The sequence below is a fragment of the Electrona antarctica genome (assembly GCF_951216825.1).
Source record: "Electrona antarctica genome assembly, chromosome: 22".
Classification (NCBI taxonomy): Eukaryota; Metazoa; Chordata; class Actinopteri; order Myctophiformes; family Myctophidae; genus Electrona; species Electrona antarctica.
The window spans coordinates 33,505,433-33,524,919 of NC_136805.1; the positions used below are offsets into that span (position 1 = coordinate 33,505,433).

Here is a 19,487-nt window from a genome sequence, read left to right on the forward strand (position 1 = left end):
TACTGTTAAGTTTTTGTTTTCCTTCCTCGATAAGAAATGCATTTTGTTATTTTTTTTCTTGTAGGATGACCTCATTATGAGGTCAAAATGGCTGTTGTTGCATTGCTATTTCAAGCTTATTTTATAGTCATGCGTTTCCATTTAAGCAGGTAATTCTCTGAATTTCTCTGCGTGCAGCGTAGCTGGTTTATTTTTACTTTTTATCCCCTTTTACCCTGCATTCCTTCTGCTTAGCATGCACTGCCCCTCCAATGTCCCTTTTTATACTCTCCAAATGAACTTCCTGTGCCTCTTCTCGGCTTTCTGGACTCATTTGTGTTGGTCTTGGTTTTGGTACTTCTGTGTCCGGTGAAACATTTTGTATTTATTTATGTTGTTCTTCCTTTCTTTTCACCATTTCCTTCTCCCCTGTCCCCCCCCCCCCTGTAGAAGGTAAGCTCTACCTGTCTTGGCCTGTGGTTTGTGCAGCAGCAGCATGTCTGGTAGATGTGTGTGCCGTTTGTCTTGTGCCATGCGTGCTTTTCAGTAGCCCAGCGGATGTGACATGAATTGAAACCATCGAATAGCGGAAGTGGCTGATGATCTACAAGCTCACGGCGTGTCGTAAGCTTGTAGATTGGCTATTTTTTTGCTGTTTTTAAAACATTTTGAGAATTTGTCAGATTTTGCCAATATGACATGCCCAAAACTGGGCATGACTGGTTGAAAGTGGTTGATACTGTAGCTCTGCTGAAAAAAAAGTTTGTTTTCTTTGGTTGTTGAGCAAATTGAGTAGCTGAAATATTGACCCCCCCTCCCCACTCACTTTTTTATTTTGCTTCATGATATAACATTGTATGAAATGCAGTTTGCCCTTTTCCTATTTCAGACAAACCTGAATGAATGAATACATGAATACTAAACATGGCCTCTAACCTTACACAATCCTCATTACTAATCCCATGCACTTCAACCTAGCATACAGAGTAACATCCCATACTGTAGGTGTGACTGTATTGAGAGTGTTTGCATAATATATGATATGAGCAGACTAGAACGATCCCAGAATTCTGGGTCCAATCCAGATTTTGGAGAGTCCCAGACTGCCGTTTACCAATGCCAAAAAGTGCAAAATATTCGAACAAATTTGATTCGATTTAAAGTTTAAATTTCAAGACGTTTACACGAAAACAACATTTAACTTTAATTATACAAGGAACAATCAAACAATGAAATGCACTTGAGGCAAACTTTATTTAATTTATCCACTTAACTCTAACGGCTACATAATTGCCAATAGAGGGTATGCGTGTGACATCATCATCGTACCCAGAAGTTACGCGAGAACGCCTACTGAGGTGGTAAAAAAACTACTTTCGGGCCTTGACAGCCCATACATCCAAACAGAAATCATCCTATCTGATTGCATTAAACGACGTTAAACTCACTTTGTCACTCACTTTGCCACTCGATTTGCCACTCACTTTATGCATGTGCCTACCCTCTTAATGTTGTACAAAATAATAGCTGAGTTATTGGCCAAACCCATATATGGGTTGGGCTCTAGACTGTATTGTGTGTGTTTGCATAAGATATGAGTAGGCTGGTCAAAGATCCTTTCCGCTCATCTGTCATCTCACCAAATCCCTCTTAACCAGCAAGCTTTGTCACTTCCGCACAAGGGTCTGCTGACATTAAACATACACTGCTGTCATGATGACATCACTTCACACCCCTCCACGCCTTTTTTTTTCATTCCTTATTGCGCCTTTCGTCAGTCAACAGCCATTATTACACATGCCAAGCTGTTCAAATTAATATAAATTTTAAAAAGGGCATACACTTCACTGCATATTTCAAGTAAAAACAAAGTGTAGCATTTCTTTGAAAACCTGATAATCATTAGACTCACATGAGGGGAATTATAGAGAACAGTCGCTTGCCTTTATGTGTAGCTCTATTATTGTACCATGAAAATCAAGCTCACTTTCAGCACCCAGTCATCCACTGTGTCTCCCACTGCGCCACATGTCTCATAGAACTGTGCTTTGTTCCGCACACTTGGCAAAATGAATGGACTCACTGTCGATGCCAGATGCTCTCGGTCTCGAGACGGATTTGTACTTAGTTGCGCGCCAGTGTTGTGCACCGAAAATAGCAGATATCTAATGCTCACAATGTGACACGCTTGCGCAGCGTCTTGTGAGCTTGTGCATCTGCTAACTTCCGTGCAACTGAGTATAAATCATGGGGTTACTGTTGTATTTCCATCCGCTCTGATTGAGATACAATGAACCATTATTTGGCTTTCATGATGTGCCTCACGCTCTTTATTGACAGTGGGAAAGAGTTATTGTAACAGCATGCACCGCCAAAGGATTAGACTGTGCGTTCCCAGTTTTAATTTAACTCAGAAGAGAGTAGAGATTGAACCAAATGGACCCTTTACAGTTCCCCGTTGCTACTTTCTTTGAGGATAAATTAACTGCAAGGAATGGATTTTATCGTGTAGTAATGCTGTGCATTGAAGATGGTTGCTGGATGTGTCTTCTATTATAGGAATGTTTTACAATGGTTTGCTGTCACAGACAGTCATGACTAGATTCTGGAGTGGTTCTTGAACATGCAAATCACTGAGCTTATTTATTTTATCTATATTTAGACTTATGTTGTGTGACCAATTTTCTAAATGATATCACACATCTGCCCTTGTCCAAACATTGGCCCGTGCCAGAATACATGACCCGACCACAACACAGATCTATTGTCTTGACCGTATAAGGAATCAAAAAGTTATACATTCATAGACCATGATTTAAAGATGATTTATTGATTGGGGCATGGATGGACTGGACTCCTTTTCCTTGTGTTTTGTTGAGATGCATTGATTGTGTTTTCAAGCCATGCATTGATTTTTGCAACCTCCTCCTTCTTGGCCACAAGGACACAGAGGCCATGAAGAGAGCTCTAGGACTGATCGATTCCAAGATGGCCCATGCCAAGAACTGGCTGAGGGACCCAAATGCTCAACCAGGTAATGGAAAAAATATGCTAATTGTTCCTTTGCAATAAATAAATAGAAGAATGGAAGGATATATGATACGGTATAATAGAGGAGGAAAAACTGAACTAACTCAAACTGAGTGTCCTGCTTTACGCTGAATTCACACCAGCAATGGTATTCAGCTTCCACACTCTGACAAAGGAGAGGTTCAATGCATTGAGAGGAGCGACCCATCACCGCTTTCCCCTCCATGGCAGGAGGCAGAGTCAGTAAATGGCAGAGATTCTGGTCGACTGCCACACGGCGGCCTTGGTAAAGTTGAATTCCTCTCAACTTTGCCGTGTCTGCTGTGTGGCAAGACAGAGCACACTGGACAGCAACAGACTACTACAGTTGGGTGCCACCGATATTGTCCCTTATCATTTGACCCATTTAGGCCTGACCTCAACATTTTTAAAAATCCTTCTAAATCCTCCAGTTTTCTGAAATAAATATTTTCACGATTTTTCAAAAATAGCAGACCTACAAGCTCATAGCGCGCCACTCGGTGGCGCGCTATGAGCTTGTAGATCTGCTATTTTTCAATAGCTAAATTATAACAATGTTTAAAACACCAAAAGGGGTTCCCGCCCAAAATGGGTTAACTGTCCTTTTGCGCAGATCACGCAAACCTCAGCAAAAAGAAAAGGACAATATCGGTGGCACCCAACTGTATATGGTAGTAACCAATGTTGCTGACGAAGCGACTGTAGGTGTTAAATGAATCAAGGTTGAGCGGCTGCATGGCCTATTTCTTAGCTAAAATGTTTAGACTGTTTTAAAAAACGAGCTTCCAGAGATGAGCATCGAGTGTCTGTACTCCTCCGGTTATCCTCCCTACTTGTGAGCTGTCTTGCCCGGCACAGCTGCTGGGAGCAGCGGAGCTGTTGCTGGACTACAGCTCGCTCATTTATGTGCGTGACATTCATACCTTGGACACGCCTATTTCACACATGTCCGCACTATGCACATTTGCTCACCGCTGCTGGTGTGAATTTGGTGTTCGCTAGTGCCATGACCATGTCAGTTCTACTGTACATGCTCCCCTTTCATTTGCACTGTCTATCACTTTATGTATCATATGACTGTGCTTTTATCCAAAGCTGGCGATTTACATAGACTGCTGCTATATGATAGTTGCTATGGCCAGATGGGGCTACAAAACCGGCCCAGCCATCTGTGAATGTGGAGAAGAGGACCATACGATGCAGCACTGCCTTGTCTGCCCTCTACTACCCAAAACTTGCAGCTTAAAAGATCTCGCAGAGTTCAACAATAATGCAAAAGACTGTGTAAAGAAATGGGAAACTGTCATCTAACCACATGCTTCAAAGACACGAAAAGAAGAAGAAGTTATTTAATTTGCACAAGAGACTTGCAAATTGTTCATTGCTAGCTAGCACAAAAAAAAAATTCACCAGCTCTTTTACATCTTATAAACATATGATGTGATGATAAAGTGCAGTTTGAGTTGAAGCGTATGCATGTTGTTATTGTTTCAAGGTGATGCAGGAGAGCAGGCCATCCGTCAGATCCTGGACGAAGCAGGGAAGGTGGGCGAGCTGTGTGCCGGGAAAGAGCGCAGAGACATCTTGGGCACATCCAAAACCTTGGGGCAGATGACTGATCAAGTGTCTGAGATGCGGGCCAGGTATAAAACCGTCGGACAACACCTTTCTCCAGCCTTTTGACTTTTGTTTGACACACCATTGTGTCGGCACTCGGCAGTGGATCAGGGAGTAGAGTGGTCGGTAGAGCGGCCAGATGTGAACCCCAAGGTTCCCAGTTCGATCCCGGGGTTGCATGGTTTTCTCCGCCGTCGGTGTATGAATGTGTGTGAATGGGTGAAAGTAATGCGCAGTTTATGTAAAGCGCTTTGGATAAAAGTGGCAAGCGCTATATAAATGAACCATTTACCATTTACACCCATGTCTTGATTGAATTTTCAATGGGTCAATCGTCCCTTCGTTACAAATCGACACAAACAAAAAACAATAATCAATTCATCCGATTACCGTAACCACTTGAGCCCTATTTCATACGCTGTACAACGGTGTCACCCAAGACATTGGACACACCCATGTCTTGAAGCTATATCACACGTTCCTACATACCCACATTTCATTTTCATTGGGTAATTTGATTGCCCCCTTGCACAGTAGCATTGGTTTCCATCCATGCCAAATGGGAAGTGTAAGGTGCTAAGTATGTTTAGTGAGGATCATAGCATGAGAGAGTGCACTGTAAGTGATATCCAGCCGAAGGGACCCTGACTGCCACCAGGGACCCCTCGGCAAGATTAAAAGCATCTGTTTTGTATTCATCCATAATCTAATTTAGACCCGGCTTGAATTTCTATAAAAACTGAGATATCCCATTGAGCTTTGTAACATAGGCATTCAGATTTGAAAGCACAAATGGTTAATTGTATTCCAGAACTATTTAAAGTATCAAACATGTCAATCATTGTCTAGCCATGGCTTCGGACATAGATCATACATAACAATTTTTCCGTTAATACACTGTAGCTTTATTTTCCGGTTTTGCATACGTTACATTTCTTCCCCGAAGTCACGAAAACATGACTGAATTTACCTGAATAATTGAGTCATTTCTAAACATAATTTTGTGGTTAATAATAAGCCATGGACAATATTTTGTCAAGTTAACAAATACACAACCTCTCGATGATATTTAGTGTGTTGGATACTATCTCAAGCAAGTTTCAAGTCTGAAAGTCTATTTTCATACCGTACTAACATCAATGGAATGCAGTGGCTAACAAACCATAGTATGGAAAATGCTTGGGCTAGCATCGTTGCAGCTTCATCAGAATAAACTTTATTGTCACATCAGTTTTACAAGTAAAAATGTGGGAAACTCGTTTTTGTGGGAAAGAAGAAGAAAGTTTGAGCACTTTTTGCACAGAAAGTACAGGTAAAAAGCTTCAGATATTTTAGAAGCTTGTTTCACAAACAGTTGGGTTTCTCTTATCTTATTATTTACAACCAAAGGGTCTCTTTTCCACAAATAAATGTACACATTATTTACATCATTTATACCTTGCCTACCAGCACCTCCCCCACCTGGATGTGCACCTGACGAAGCCAAACGGCGAAACGCGCCGTGCAATAAAAAATGAAGCATAAATAATCTTGTCCTGAGTCGCTGGAGTGTGCGGTCCCTTCCTTTCCCTGGGGAAGTTCTCTTTGGCCTGCGCATATGTGTATATGTGCGCGTGAGCATAGCAGCCGCTGTGCATTATATAAACATAAGGACATTATTCAAGGTGCAACGTTACGTTATTATTTTGTAATAAACATGTGTTCTTTGTACCGTCCCAGGGGACAGGGTGCGTCTCCAGCTGCCATGCAGAGAGCCCAGCAGGTGTCCCAGGGCCTGGACGTGCTTACAGGCAAGGTGGAAAACGCTGCCCGTAAACTGGAAGCCATGACTAACTCCAAGCAGGCTATCGCCAAGAGGATTGACGCTGCCCAGGTGAGCTCATTGCTATTCTCAGCCAGCGGTCCACGTGCTACTAGAGGCCCATTTAAAGACAATATATTGTGATATGCCTTCTTATAAAGAAAATATTTTTGTGGGGGAGGTGGGCTGAGGTATTCCTTGAGTTAACAATCGCTGCCATATATCACACAATCCATGGGTCTTTCTTTATCCTTGAAATTGCCTGCTTTATGTCAAACTGCGAAATGGCATAATTTTCCGGGGTGTGGACTAGCGTTTTGAGTGTCCTTTTGCCATGCCCCCTGCAGAACTGGCTGGCAGACCCCAACGCTGGCCCAGAGGGGGAGGAGAACATCAAGGCCCTCCTCATGGAGGCTAAAAGGATCGCCGATATGTGTGAAGATCCCAAGGAGCGAGATGACATCCTGCACTCCATCGGAGCGATCGCTGCCCTAACAGCCAAGCTCTCTGAACTCAGAAGACTGTAAGTAGTTGACTATTGAGGAATGTTTAAACCATATGAACCTATTATGGGCATGCCATAATCGTTAAGGTAAAACCACATTGAGATCTCTTTTTCAAGTGGGACCTGACCTGACCAAGAAGGCAGCATAGAATACAAACAATTTAAAAGCGTGCAGTCTTTGGCAAGCAGAGTGTCATATTTGTTCATAAATGATCAATTCCAATGAGAGGGGGGCGCCCGCTGGCCTAGCTGTCCAGGCGCATACAACATAATGGCGCATGCCTGACAGCGTGTCGCGGGTTCGAGTCCCGATCATGATGGCCTTTGCTAGGTGTCATTACCACTTTCTCTCTCCCCGTTTCCTGTCTATCTCCACTATGTCCTATCAATAAAGGCAGAAAAGCCAAAAGAAATCTTATATTATATTTGTGTACTGAAAATCATACACAAATATATACATATATAGATTAGCTATTTTCAGCAGAGATTTTGTTTAGAGGGGGGAAAAAGAGGGGTCCAAATATAGACTCCTCTGGGAGGCCCCTGTTTAATGTGGCTATGTTTCTTACCTGAGATATTTTTGTAACCCTCCCAGGGGTAAAGGTGACACCCCGGAGGCCAGAGCTTTGGCCAAGCAGATCGCCACAGCGCTGCAGAACCTGCAGTCCAAGACCAACAAAGCCGTGGCCAACAGTCGGCCCGCCAAGGCGGCCGTTCACCTGGAGGGGAAGATTGAACAGGCCACGCGCTGGATGGACAACCCCAACGTGGATGACGGCGGTGTGGGTACGTACGTCTGGCCACCATCATCATCATCCTATTATGCCAAAGTTCACACACACACACACACACACACACACACACACACACACACTCGCATTCCTCCATTCCTCTTGTAGCTGAATTCATCAATCATTGAATCTCTCTGAGTATTTCTATATTGCAGTATTGATACTTTCACTTAAGTAAAACATTTGAGTACTTTGTACATTTGAGTACCATTCTGTAGTCTACCAACATTTTTCCTCACACTGTGTGTGTGTGTCTGTGTGTCTGTCCAGGCCAGGCAGCCATCCGTGGGCTGGTGGCAGAAGGCCACAGGCTGGCCAACTCCCTGCCGGCTCCCTACAGACAGGAACTGCTGGGCAAGTGCGAGGCGGTGGAGCAGCTAATGGCACAGCTGGCGGACCTGGCTGCTCGCGGCGAAGGCGACTCGCCACAGGCGCGCGCCGTGGCTCATCAACTCCAGGCGGCGCTCAAAGTAAGACAGACGGCTGCCTCACAGACTGACTCGCAACGTAACGTTGACTCGCCGCCGACGGGATTTTTATGTTTTTGAGCGGTGCACACTGCTCCAATGACTGGCCGCGTGTGTCCCTATGTCTGCATGTCTGGGGTATGAACAGCTGCAATACCGCTGGGTGAAAGTGAAACTGACTTACGTGGCTTGTTAAGACTGATATGAGGTTAGGGGACTTATGTGGCCAGTTAAGACTAATTTGAGGTTAGGGGACTTATGTGGCCAGTTAAGACTAATTTGATGTTAGGGGACTTACGTGGCTGGTTAAGACTGATATGAGGTTAGGGGACTTACGTGGCTGGTTAATAATTATATGATGTTAGGAGACTTACGTGGTTGGTTAAGACTGATATTAGGTTAGGGGACTTATGTGGCTGGTTTAGACTGATATGAGGTTAGGGGACTTACGTGGCTGGTTAAGACTGATATGAGGTTAGGGGACTTACGTGGCTGGTTAATAATTATATGATGTTAGGGGACTTGCGTGGTTGGTTAAGACTGATATGAGGTTAGGGGACTTATGTGGCTGGTTTAGACTGATATGAGGTTAGGGGACTTACGTGGCTGGTTAAGACTGATATGAGGTTAGGGGACTTACGTGGCTGGTTAAGAATGAGGTTAGGGTTAGATTTAGTCAGACAACGTGACCAACACCACGCCGGACCTCTCAGAGGTTCCTAATCGCAGCCAGTAGGCTCCAGTATACATGCAGTAGATGACTTGTCAATTGCATCGTCTTGATAAGTAACCTACTTGTGATTATCGGTTGATTTTCATTCGAATCCGCTACATTTAGCAGACTAATCCAGAGAGTTTTAGGGTAAGCAAGGACAACGCAAGGTAATATACAGTACATCAAATGCATAGAAAGTGTAAATATAATAATAATGTGGACAATGAAACTATACACCCGTATAGCAAGGGTACTTAATTGGCCCCCTCATCCTCGCAACACAGATGAGCATATACTTAGAACCAACCATGTGTATATTTAGATGCCATTGGAAGTACCGGTATTTGTATTAAAAAACGTTTCAATGAAATTCATTCAGACCCGTTTCATATTTAGTTTTGTGTGCAAAACCTGAAGGCACACTTTTCAATTAGATAAACAGGGCCCACGACAAGTACATAGACAAGCACTCCCTCTGCTGGTTGATTTGTTTTACTGCGCTGAAAGAAAAAACCAGTGGTTTGACATGCTTATCCAATTGGCTATTACTCACAATAATTCCAAAGCATTCCGTGGTTTGTTAGATATATCATCAGCTATGAATAGATATCGTTGCTGAAACCTCTTTTCCAAATTTTAACTTCTGAAATGTTACAGTTTTGGAGTTTTTCCACCCTAAAGCAACAATATGAATATACTATGTTATGGTTCTATTCAAATTGCCAACTTTTTAAGATAATGTTGAATGATTAGGAGAGTTCCTTTTGTGTTATGTATGTAACTCTGATAATACCGCTAGAATGCATCGGTATTAAAAGAATAGAAAAAATGCAAACAACATGTCCAATTTAGAAGTGTTTAAAAACACGTGCGTGTCGTGTGCTCCTCCCTCCCAGGACCTGAAGGGTAAGATGCAGGAAGCGATGACTCAGGAGGTGTCTGACATCTTCAGTGACACCACCACCCCCATCAAGCTGCTGGCGGTGGCCGCCACAGCCCCCGTCGACGCCCCCAACAGGGATGAGGTCAGTAGTGACGCCGTCATGATTCCTCCTGGTGGCTACTGCAGTAAAAAGATGATGTTACAGTCACTTTTAGCAGAGTTAGTGTCAGAGCAAGACTCTGAACCCCTAATTGCTCCCGATGTGCAGGTTTGTGCCTTGAATGGTTTCCTCCGCCATCGGTGTGTGAATGGGTGAATGTAATGCACAATCTATGTAAAGTGCCTTGGATAAATCACCATTTACCATTTATTTTACCATTAGGTTAGCTCCTTTTTGAGTGGTGTAAACCACTCCTACAACTGGCTTTGTTAGTTTACGTGTCTGTCTGTCTGTGCTCAAAAAATGAGCATGGTTGCTATGGTCACCCAGTTCACACGGGTGTGATTTCATTACGTCAGACATTACATCAGACCACAGCTGAGCAGTCTATATAAGACCTTACACCACTCAGTTAACACGGGTGTGATTTTTTCTTTATTATGCCCAATAATAATAAACACAAAAATCCCTTTGGATAATTGTTTCAACCCGTCCCTTTATTTTGTGTAGGTCTTTGACGAGCGGGCTGCCAACTTTGAGAACCACTCCAATAAGCTGGGCGCCACGGCGGAGAAAGCTGCCGCCGTAGGAACGGCCAATAAGAGCACAGTGGAGGGAATCCAGGCCGCCGTTAAGTCAACACGAGACTTAACGCCACAAGTATGTCAACAGTTCTGTTTGGCGTCTGTCTGTTTCTGCGTTTGTCGAGCCGAATGTTTCTGGCTTCGCTCGGCTAATTGTCTGCCAGTTGGCTCATTTGGCTGTAGTATATTGACAGTTAATGGCCAGTGGTGTAAAGTAGCTAAGTACATTTATTTAAGTACTGTACTTAATCTACATCTTGGATCCAAATATTGTACTTTTACTCCACTACATTTATTTAGAAAATTATTTGAAAACGTTACTTTGTAGATTTTGATTATCATTACAAAACATATATTATTAACCACTTCAGCCCTATATGATTCGGCCATTTGAAAATGGATCGCGACGCATTGTGAGCTTGTAGATCAACTATTTTCAAAAGATTTTGATAACTTGACATTCTGCATAATGACTACTTTTACTTCTAACAGGGTATTTCAATATTGTAATATTGATACTTTTACTTCAGTAAAACAATGTGAGTACCTTTTCCCACCAGTGTTAATGGGTATACTCTATCCTTTTAGGTGGTATCTGCCGCTCGTATTCTTCTGAGAAACCCCGGCAACCAAGCTGCCTACGAGCACTTTGAAACCATGAAGAACCAGTGGATTGACAACGTTGAGAAAATGACAGGTATGACATCATAACTTTCTTTGCCTGGATTTATAGCGTTTTTTTCACCTACCTTTGGAAAAATCACAGAATACTTTGCGTCGTTCCATTCCGTGCAAGGGTGCTCTCAAATGGCGCGTACGGATGTCCTAGAATCTGCAAATAATCATGGTTCATCAGAGTTCATACGCGTCAAGCTGAAAACAATGTACTGTGATTGAGAGCCTGCTCTGCGTGCAGTTATCCCAGGGGTTCTCAACCCGTGGGTCGCGACCCCTCGGGGGGTCGCCAAATTATTTTAGGGGGTCCCCAAATTATTTTCAAAATAAAAAAAATATTTTCACGATTTTTCAAAAATAGCAGACCTACAAGCTCGTAGCGCGCCACTCGGTGGCGCGCTATGAGCTTGTAGATCTGCTATTTTTCAATAGCTAAATTATAACCATGCTTAAAACACCAAAAGGGGTTCCCGCCCAAAATGGTTTAAGGTTATTGTAGCAGTCAATTTATATTGGGGGTCCCGAGACATTGCCAAAGCATTTCCGGGGGTCCCCGGACAAAAACGTTGAGAACCCCTGAGTTATCCCATTGGAATGCATTATAGTGGTGTTTTCGACTGGTTCCTACGCGCGAGTGTATTATATATATTTTTTCAGTCACGTGATCACCGAAGTGTTCCGAAGGCTCACGAGAAGGGGTGCAGACGTTATCCGACATACCAAAAGTTCGACATGCGAAAATCACCTGTTGCTCCCCACGTCCGCGACATGCGTTGCGTCCGTGACATGCGTTGCGTCCGTGACATGCGTTGCGTCCGTGACATGCGTTACGTCCGCTTGCTGTTTGTGTTAGGTCAGTGTTTGGGTAGGGTGTCGGACTAATGACTGTTAGACTCTTGGTATGTCGGAACACATGCCTGCACCCCACGAGAATCATCGAAACCATGGATGATCTGTAGGTTAGCGAACAGCCCTCTCCAGTGGAAAACTTGTCAAGTGCACAGAATGACAAACCTTTCTTAAAAAGCTTTCAGAATAAAGACTTGGCGTCCAAAGTGGTTCCCAGTCACAGATTAACGTGGTCTCTCTCTATCCTCAGGTTTGGTGGACGAGGCCATCGACACCAAGTCCCTGCTGGACGCCTCGGAGGAGGCCATCAAGAAGGACCTGGACAAGTGCCGTGTGGCCATGAACAACCACCAGCCCCAGATGCTGGTGGCCGGAGCCACCAGCATCGCGCGCAGGGCCAACCGTATCCTCCTGGTGGCCAAGCGGGAGATGGAGAACTCTGAGGACCCCAAGTTCAGGGCGATGGTGAAGGCGGCGTCCGACGAGCTCAGCCAGACCATCTCGCCCATGGTGATGAACGCCAAAGCCGTGGCGGGGAACATCCAAGATCCAAGTACGCATTATCTTACTTACTCGCTGGATTTACAGTTACAGTTGGCATTTATTTAGTGCTTTGATTTATTGATTGAAAATTGTATTAACAGATTGTAGAATGATGAGAGCGGTTTTGAAGGAGTCTAGGGATTCGCATTTCCTAACGGCTGTTGGTAGGGTGTTCCACATTTTAGATTTAGTGGCATAGGAGCTGAATGAATTTAACCCCTTGTTTGAGCCAAATCTGGCTTGAATGTGGTGGTTAGTTGAACTCCCTCTGGTGTTGTGATCGTGGACTTCGTTGACATTAAGGAAGTATTTTGACAGTCGGGTACATGCTGAGTGTTCATGACACAATATGGAAACTCCGCAATCCAATAAAGCTGTCTTTTGTCTCTTGCCAGATCTTCAGAAGGGCTTCCTGGACTCCGGCTACAGGATTCTGGGAGCTGTGGCGAAGGTGAGGGATGCGTTCCAGCCACAGGAGCCAGACTTCCCACCACCTCCTCCTCCTGACTTCGATCAGCTCCACGTAAGTCCTCACATCTTAACCTCAGAGTGCAGCTTAACAATTTGTGTGCCCAAGACGTCCACAGACGTCCTGGGAAATCCCGCTATGTAGTGCCCAAAAAATGAATGTAAAAAGTGGGCACCCTGGGTTACTATTTTGAAAGTTGTGTGTGTGTGTGTGTGTGTGTGTGTGTGTGTGTGTGTGTGTGTGTGTGTGTGTGTGTGTGTGTGTGTGTGTGTGTGTGTGTGTGTGTGTGTGTGTGTGTGTGTGTGTGTGTGTGGGTGTGGGGGCTGGCTGGCTGGCTGGCTGGCTGGCTGTGATATTTAATCTTAACAGCCTGTCATGTATTAGATTGCATGCTTAATTATTACAGTGTTGCTCAGAAATGGCAAAACAAATCATTTTGACTCATCGTGTCCTCAGCTTAATGACGAGCCTGCACCGCCCAAACCTCCCCTACCTGAGGGCGAGGTACCTCCACCCAGGCCCCCTCCCCCGGAGGAGAAGGAAGAGGACTTCCCTGAGCCGATGGCTGGCGAGGTGCTGAGCGAGCCCATGATGGCGGCTGCCAGGCAGCTCCACGACGAGGCTCGCAAATGGTCCAGCAAAGTGAGTCAATGATTCTAATCAAAGAAGGACTTTATAACTGTTTTGCTTTATTGCAAGTAGCTTATTTTATTTCAGTGTGTAAACATCTAGTCGGTTGAATGGTCCTATAGGCTCTGTGCATACTGTAGCTATTAGTCCCCGGTTCCCATTAGAAAGCATACCCGTTTCCTAATAAGGTTAATTTTCCCATACCTACTGGGCCACTCAAACAAAGCTATGGGAAAACTATTCAGAGAGTCTGTGTATAAGTGTATTTACTTTGTTCTTACCACTCATAGGGTAATGACATCATTGGTGCAGCTAAGCGAATGGCTTTGCTCATGGCTGAGATGTCCCGACTGGTGCGTGGTGGCAGTGGGAACAAGCGTGCCCTCATCCAGTGTGCCAAGGATATTGCTAAAGCTTCAGACGAGGTTACACGCCTGGCTAAAGAGGTGGCCAAACAATGCACTGATAAGCGTATTCGGACCAACCTGCTCCAGGTCAGTAAATTAGTCTCTTAACAAAATTCTCCACCATTGACCATAATTATTCACACACCGGCTATTTTGGGGTGTGGCGCAGTATGACATAATACCTAAATTGCCTGTGTGTGAATATGATCATATGTGGGTATATAATATAATTTATGTTTTAATGTAATTTAAATAATTTCTCATCACATCTTTTTGTCCCTGTTTCAGGTGTGTGAGCGCATTCCCACCATTAGTACGCAACTTAAAATCCTGTCTACGGTCAAGGCCACCATGTTGGGTCGTACCAACATCAGTGAGGAAGAGTCAGAGCAGGTAAGCTCACATACAGTGCGATACTTACGACTAATTTAGTTTTTTTTTTTTTTCTTATACCGTTACCAAATCACTGGATTCCTTAATCAATGAACTGGCTTGTAAAGATGTTATCCTAATCTTCCTGAGTGTAATATTTTACATCTGTTTTGTGTGCATGTGTTTTACATGTGGGCGGCAATGGCTCAGGGGTAGAGTGGTCGGATGGGAACCGCAAGGTTCCCAGTTCGAACCCGGGCTCCCCCAGAGTTAGTGTCGAAGTGTCCTTGAACAAGACTCAAATTGCTCCCGATGTGCTGGTCGGTGCCTTGCATGGTTTCCTCCGCCATCGGTGTGTGAATGTGTGTGTGAATGGGTGAATGTAATGCACAATCTAAAAGCGCCTTGGATAAAGGCACTATTTAAATGAACCATTTACCATTTACATGTGTACTTTCCCAGGCCACAGAGATGTTGGTTCACAACGCTCAGAACCTGATGCAGTCTGTGAAGGAGACAGTCAGGGAGGCTGAGGCAGCTTCCATTAAGATCCGGACAGATGCAGGTTTCACGCTCCACTGGATCAGGAAGACACCCTGGTACCAGTAAGAGAAAAGACCAAGTTTTATGCTTGTTCGGTCCATCTGGACCAGGAGGAGAACTGAAGCTTGAGCAACACAACAAATGGACAAATAAATGCTTCCCCCTACCCGCCCCCAGCTATTGCTGATGTTGGCATGCCCTTACCCTAATGTGGGCAAAAAGGCTATGATAGAACACTACTTCTCAACTCGTCCCGTACTGTCTATAAAGCAGTAGCTGTTTTTTGGTAGAATGTAAATGATGGGACTGTCGGTGCAAGTTATGGATTCGATTCTTTCTGGGAAATTCTTTTTTCTAATGTGTGTAAAAAAATTGTTTTAGAGCTTATTTTGACAAATCCCAGAAATATATATATATTTTGATTAGAGGTTGGCTTTTCATATAATGTCGGGTTGATATTTTTTGCGGTCGCTTTGACATAGCCCGTGTTAAGTTAAATTTGATTTGGCAAGATTTTCTGGAGGAGGTTTTTTTTATATCTTTGTACTGGTTGTTTTATGTCATTTTCGGCATTGGTTCACCAACACGTGAACTCACAAGGAGTTGTTACAAGTACAATATAATATGCAAATGTTCGGCTCACACGATATAAATCGTATTATGTCTGTTTACACTATGCTACGTTATACAAACTGTAAAAGAAAAAACACTGTTGCTTATTTTGAATAGTTTTTTTCTGTCATTTAGGACTTCTGCCAAAGACCTTTTTCCACTATTATCTTTAACGTATAACTGTCTTTTCTAGGGCTGTCACGATTACCCATTGAAGTTGACGATTAATTGTCGCACAATTAATTGCGATTAACGATTGAATTGGTTTTTTTTTGCATTGGAACGTTACAATTTGTATTTCTGTTTGCCGTTTAGCCTTTGTAATCACACAGGGCAGATATGACAAATAACTTAAATATACAAAGAAATCACTGACACATTTAATCATTTTTAATAGTTCGTTCTTTTCCAAAATCTTTTCCAAAATAGCAGAAATAGTTGATCTACTAGCTTACAACACGTCACTCACAAAGTGACGTGTTGTAACCTTGTAGATCTGCTATTTCTGCTATTTGAAAATATGGAACAACATGAAAAATTTCGAGTATGTAATTGTGACAGGCCTAGTCTTTTCTCTGGGTCAGCGTTCTAAGGGCTACTTCAACAGACGAGTTAATTCAATTAACACAACTTTTTATCTGCGAACATCTGCAAGAGCCAGGTGATGTTGAAAATGACTTGCGTTATGTCCTCATTGGCTCACATACAAGTGGCCCTATTTCCATCAGTGCCTTACGCCTTATCCCTAAACTTATTTTTTTCAAACAATTTTGAAAAACATTTTAAAATTGTTCAACTAGCCCATCTACATCGACACGTTGTGACCTTCATCCATCCATCCATCTTCAACCGCTTATCCGTAGTTGGGTCGTGGGGGACAACAGCTCTACCAGAGAGCTCCAGACTTCCATCTCCAGAGCAACATTAGTAACTTCATCCTGGGGGAGCTTGTAGATCGATATTTGAACTATTCAAAAAATAGTAAAAGGCAAAGAAGTTTAGGTATAAGGGCTGGCAAAAATAGGGCTCAAGGTGTATGCAAGTTGCAACAAAACAGTGACTTGAGACGATGCTGCCTTTTTCTCATGGAATCCAGCGAGCCGACTGGATTCCATGTTATCCAGTTATTTTCTTTAACCTTGGTCGACCTTGAGAAGGGTCCGTCTTGCCCAACAGTTTTGTTTTCCTTCTTAACACTGCACAGTTGTACGTCTCATGTTGTCTTACTAGTACAATCATTTTTTGTGAAACATGAATTGCACACACATGTAGGTATTCAAGGGAACTTTGTGGGCACAAGAGAGGAAAGCCTGATTCATAGTTAATTTATACTATGTCGCATGACTGTGTCAAGGGGTGCAAATGGCCGAACTACAACCTCACAAGGCTTCTTGGGTTGAGCTTGTAGATCGATCTACTATTTCCGGTGTACTTGTAGATCTACTATTGCCACATGCGACAGAGCATAAATAAGGCCAGAAGAGCCTCTCTGTGGATAGCACAGTACTGTCATTGTGAAACTGGTGTGGTCGACATGCATTATTGTTATTTATCGCCTTTTCCTGTCAACGTGTCTTCGTACACTAAACGGTAGCTGTTGGCAACAGTTGCTGAGCACAATGGTTGATGTTTTGGAAATGTCTGAATTAGGCCATTGGTGTGAATGTGTCATTTTGGAAAAAAAAACAAAAACAGTTGATGTGCCTTGAAAGAAGAAACTTTATTTGCTATATATATTTTTTTCATTTACAGATGTTTTGTATCATCTGCACACACGACGGTATCATTGATTTGTTCAAAACACCTTTTGATGTATGTTTAATATGAGTGGGTGATATCATTACACCCCATTCATCCGATCTAGGAAGTCAAATCTAGCCCTATTCAAACCCTAATATGTTATGTACAAAAGAATATAGAAACAACTTATTGGGATTTGAATAGATCTGTCAAATCTTCTGCATAGATTGTTCACAATTTTGTAATAAAGCATTTTATAGCATTTCTAGCTTTGTATGGTCTTGATTTTCTACCAGGCATTGATCGTTTTTTTTTTTTTAATCCCACGATTTTAATCGCAACCCATTTTTCCACCCAGTGTCAGTTATCTAATCCTGGGGACTACACTCCCTTTGCCAGGGAGAGCAACGGACTGACCCCATGCTTCCTTCAGTGCATGAGCGTCCAAGCCGCTTCTTTTCACCTGACGGGGAGGGGAGTGGATGTATTGCATAGAAGGAACACGTTATTCCAACCAGTTCCTTTCCCCTCCATCTGGCGCCCCGGCTGGCCAGGGGGAGGCAGTTTAGAGACCAGGATTACTGCATGTTTTTTGTGAGGGTACCTACCCTAGGGGACACGGGGAGAACAAATGTTGCATGTTCTATTCGCACTCTCACTGGCCAGGGGGAGGCAGTATATAGAGCAGTGGTTCCCATACCTTTTCATGTCGAGGACACTAATTACCCCCCCCATTTGAAAAGCTATGCCAGGGACCCCCATAAGAAGATTTTTACGGCTCTACCAGTGATTCTCAACCTGTTTAATTTCAAGGACCCCCAGTTTTACATGCATTTAGGCTACGGACCCCCATTTAATGGAATTTCTATCTCTGAGACCCCAATTTATATTGTAAATCATAGTTGATTTAACTGAGTGTACAAATGGACCTGTTAACGGGTCCATTTGGTTCCATTTGTACACTGAGTTACAGACCCATAAGGGTCCATTTGGTTCCTAACTATCATTTAGCTGGAGACCCCCTGGAACTCCCTCAAGGACCCCTAGGGGTCCCTGGACTCTACTTTGGGAACCATTTTGATGTAGAGCCCAGGATTGCTGCATATTTTTTTGTGAGGGTACCTTATTACTACCTTCCTTCCCTAGGCTAGGGAAGGTAGTAAGGGGGGACACGGGCAGAACATGCAAACTCGACACAGGCATTGATCTTATCACGTTTGCTATAGTATACTATTAAATGACGTTGAAAGTGAAACTTTGGGCATGTGGTGGAGTGGAGACAAGACAACAACGGTGATCCCCAAATGACAGCAGCCCGACTAATCCGGTAATGTGTGAGGTTTGATGATTATGTCCATTCATTCATCCACTATTAAAGCACATTAGTTCGCATCATTGCCATGCTGTCTAATTAATTAGTAACATCCTCACGCAGGGGGGTGGGGGAGCCAGCCCAACCCTCCTGTCCTCTGTCTGTGTGCTAGTAGTAGACTCGGTTGCCTCAGCATCATCAACACACTCCTCAGACATCACTGCAAAACAAAAATGACGTCTGATGTTGATGAGAAGAACCAAAAGATGTCAACGACGCAGAAAATATCCCTAGGGTAAGTCAGATATGCCGGCTGTCTTATTTATAGCGGTGTATGAGGATGCCGTTTTATGACGTTCTGCTGGGCAAGTTAGCTCGGATGCTAGTAGTAATGTCGCTGCTATGATGCTTGCAAACGATGCAGTTAGTTAGTGGACGTGTCTGCAACCCGTGCATCGGTGTGCGTTTGTTTGTGGCAGGCCGTTTTAGCACTGTATTCCGCGGAATCGGCTACAATAAGACACAGAAAATTAATATGCATGGATTTGATCGTGATACTGATATCCTTCTGTGAACTGACAGGAGTTGTCGGGACAGGATGAGGAGGAGGGTTGGACAGGACAGGGTGTGTAGAAAATCAACATCACATGGTTTTGGAGAGGCCGACCTCAACATTTCCACCACGTGTATTTAACGTTAACGAGACGCGGCGCAAATGATGGCCATCATCAACAAACAGGGGGAGCGAAACGGGCGGTGCCCAAAAAGAGCAGATCTACAAG

The 19,487-nt window shown here is 43.6% G+C and overlaps 2 protein-coding genes across 3 annotated transcripts in view; both read left to right on the top strand.

The window, feature by feature from the left end:
* Window positions 1-17,659, top strand: part of vclb (vinculin b) — a 41,555-nt gene extending 23,896 nt beyond the window's left edge. Inside the window, exons 7-21 of one of the 2 annotated variants that reach the window (XM_079493512.1) lie at window positions 2,920-3,013; window positions 4,526-4,673; window positions 6,367-6,520; window positions 6,796-6,971; window positions 7,549-7,739; window positions 8,015-8,214; window positions 9,823-9,951; window positions 10,480-10,629; window positions 11,142-11,250; window positions 12,328-12,630; window positions 13,016-13,143; window positions 13,546-13,731; window positions 14,010-14,213; window positions 14,415-14,519; window positions 14,961-17,659. In XM_079493512.1, the coding sequence (XP_079349638.1) occupies window positions 2,920-3,013; window positions 4,526-4,673; window positions 6,367-6,520; window positions 6,796-6,971; window positions 7,549-7,739; window positions 8,015-8,214; window positions 9,823-9,951; window positions 10,480-10,629; window positions 11,142-11,250; window positions 12,328-12,630; window positions 13,016-13,143; window positions 13,546-13,731; window positions 14,010-14,213; window positions 14,415-14,519; window positions 14,961-15,107 (2,424 nt within the window). In that variant the 3' untranslated portion in view covers window positions 15,108-17,659. The remainder of the gene's footprint in view (window positions 1-2,919; window positions 3,014-4,525; window positions 4,674-6,366; window positions 6,521-6,795; window positions 6,972-7,548; window positions 7,740-8,014; window positions 8,215-9,822; window positions 9,952-10,479; window positions 10,630-11,141; window positions 11,251-12,327; window positions 12,631-13,015; window positions 13,144-13,545; window positions 13,732-14,009; window positions 14,214-14,414; window positions 14,520-14,960) is intronic. The other variant, XM_079493513.1, reaches the window with a different exon arrangement.
* Window positions 17,660-18,565: 906 nt separating this feature from the next.
* adkb (adenosine kinase b) overlaps window positions 18,566-19,487 on the top strand; it is a 94,103-nt gene continuing 93,181 nt past the window's right edge. Inside the window, exons 1-2 of the mRNA XM_079491848.1 lie at window positions 18,566-18,720; window positions 18,829-19,000. Of these exons, the coding sequence (XP_079347974.1) occupies window positions 18,939-19,000 (62 nt within the window). The 5' untranslated portion in view covers window positions 18,566-18,720; window positions 18,829-18,938. The remainder of the gene's footprint in view (window positions 18,721-18,828; window positions 19,001-19,487) is intronic.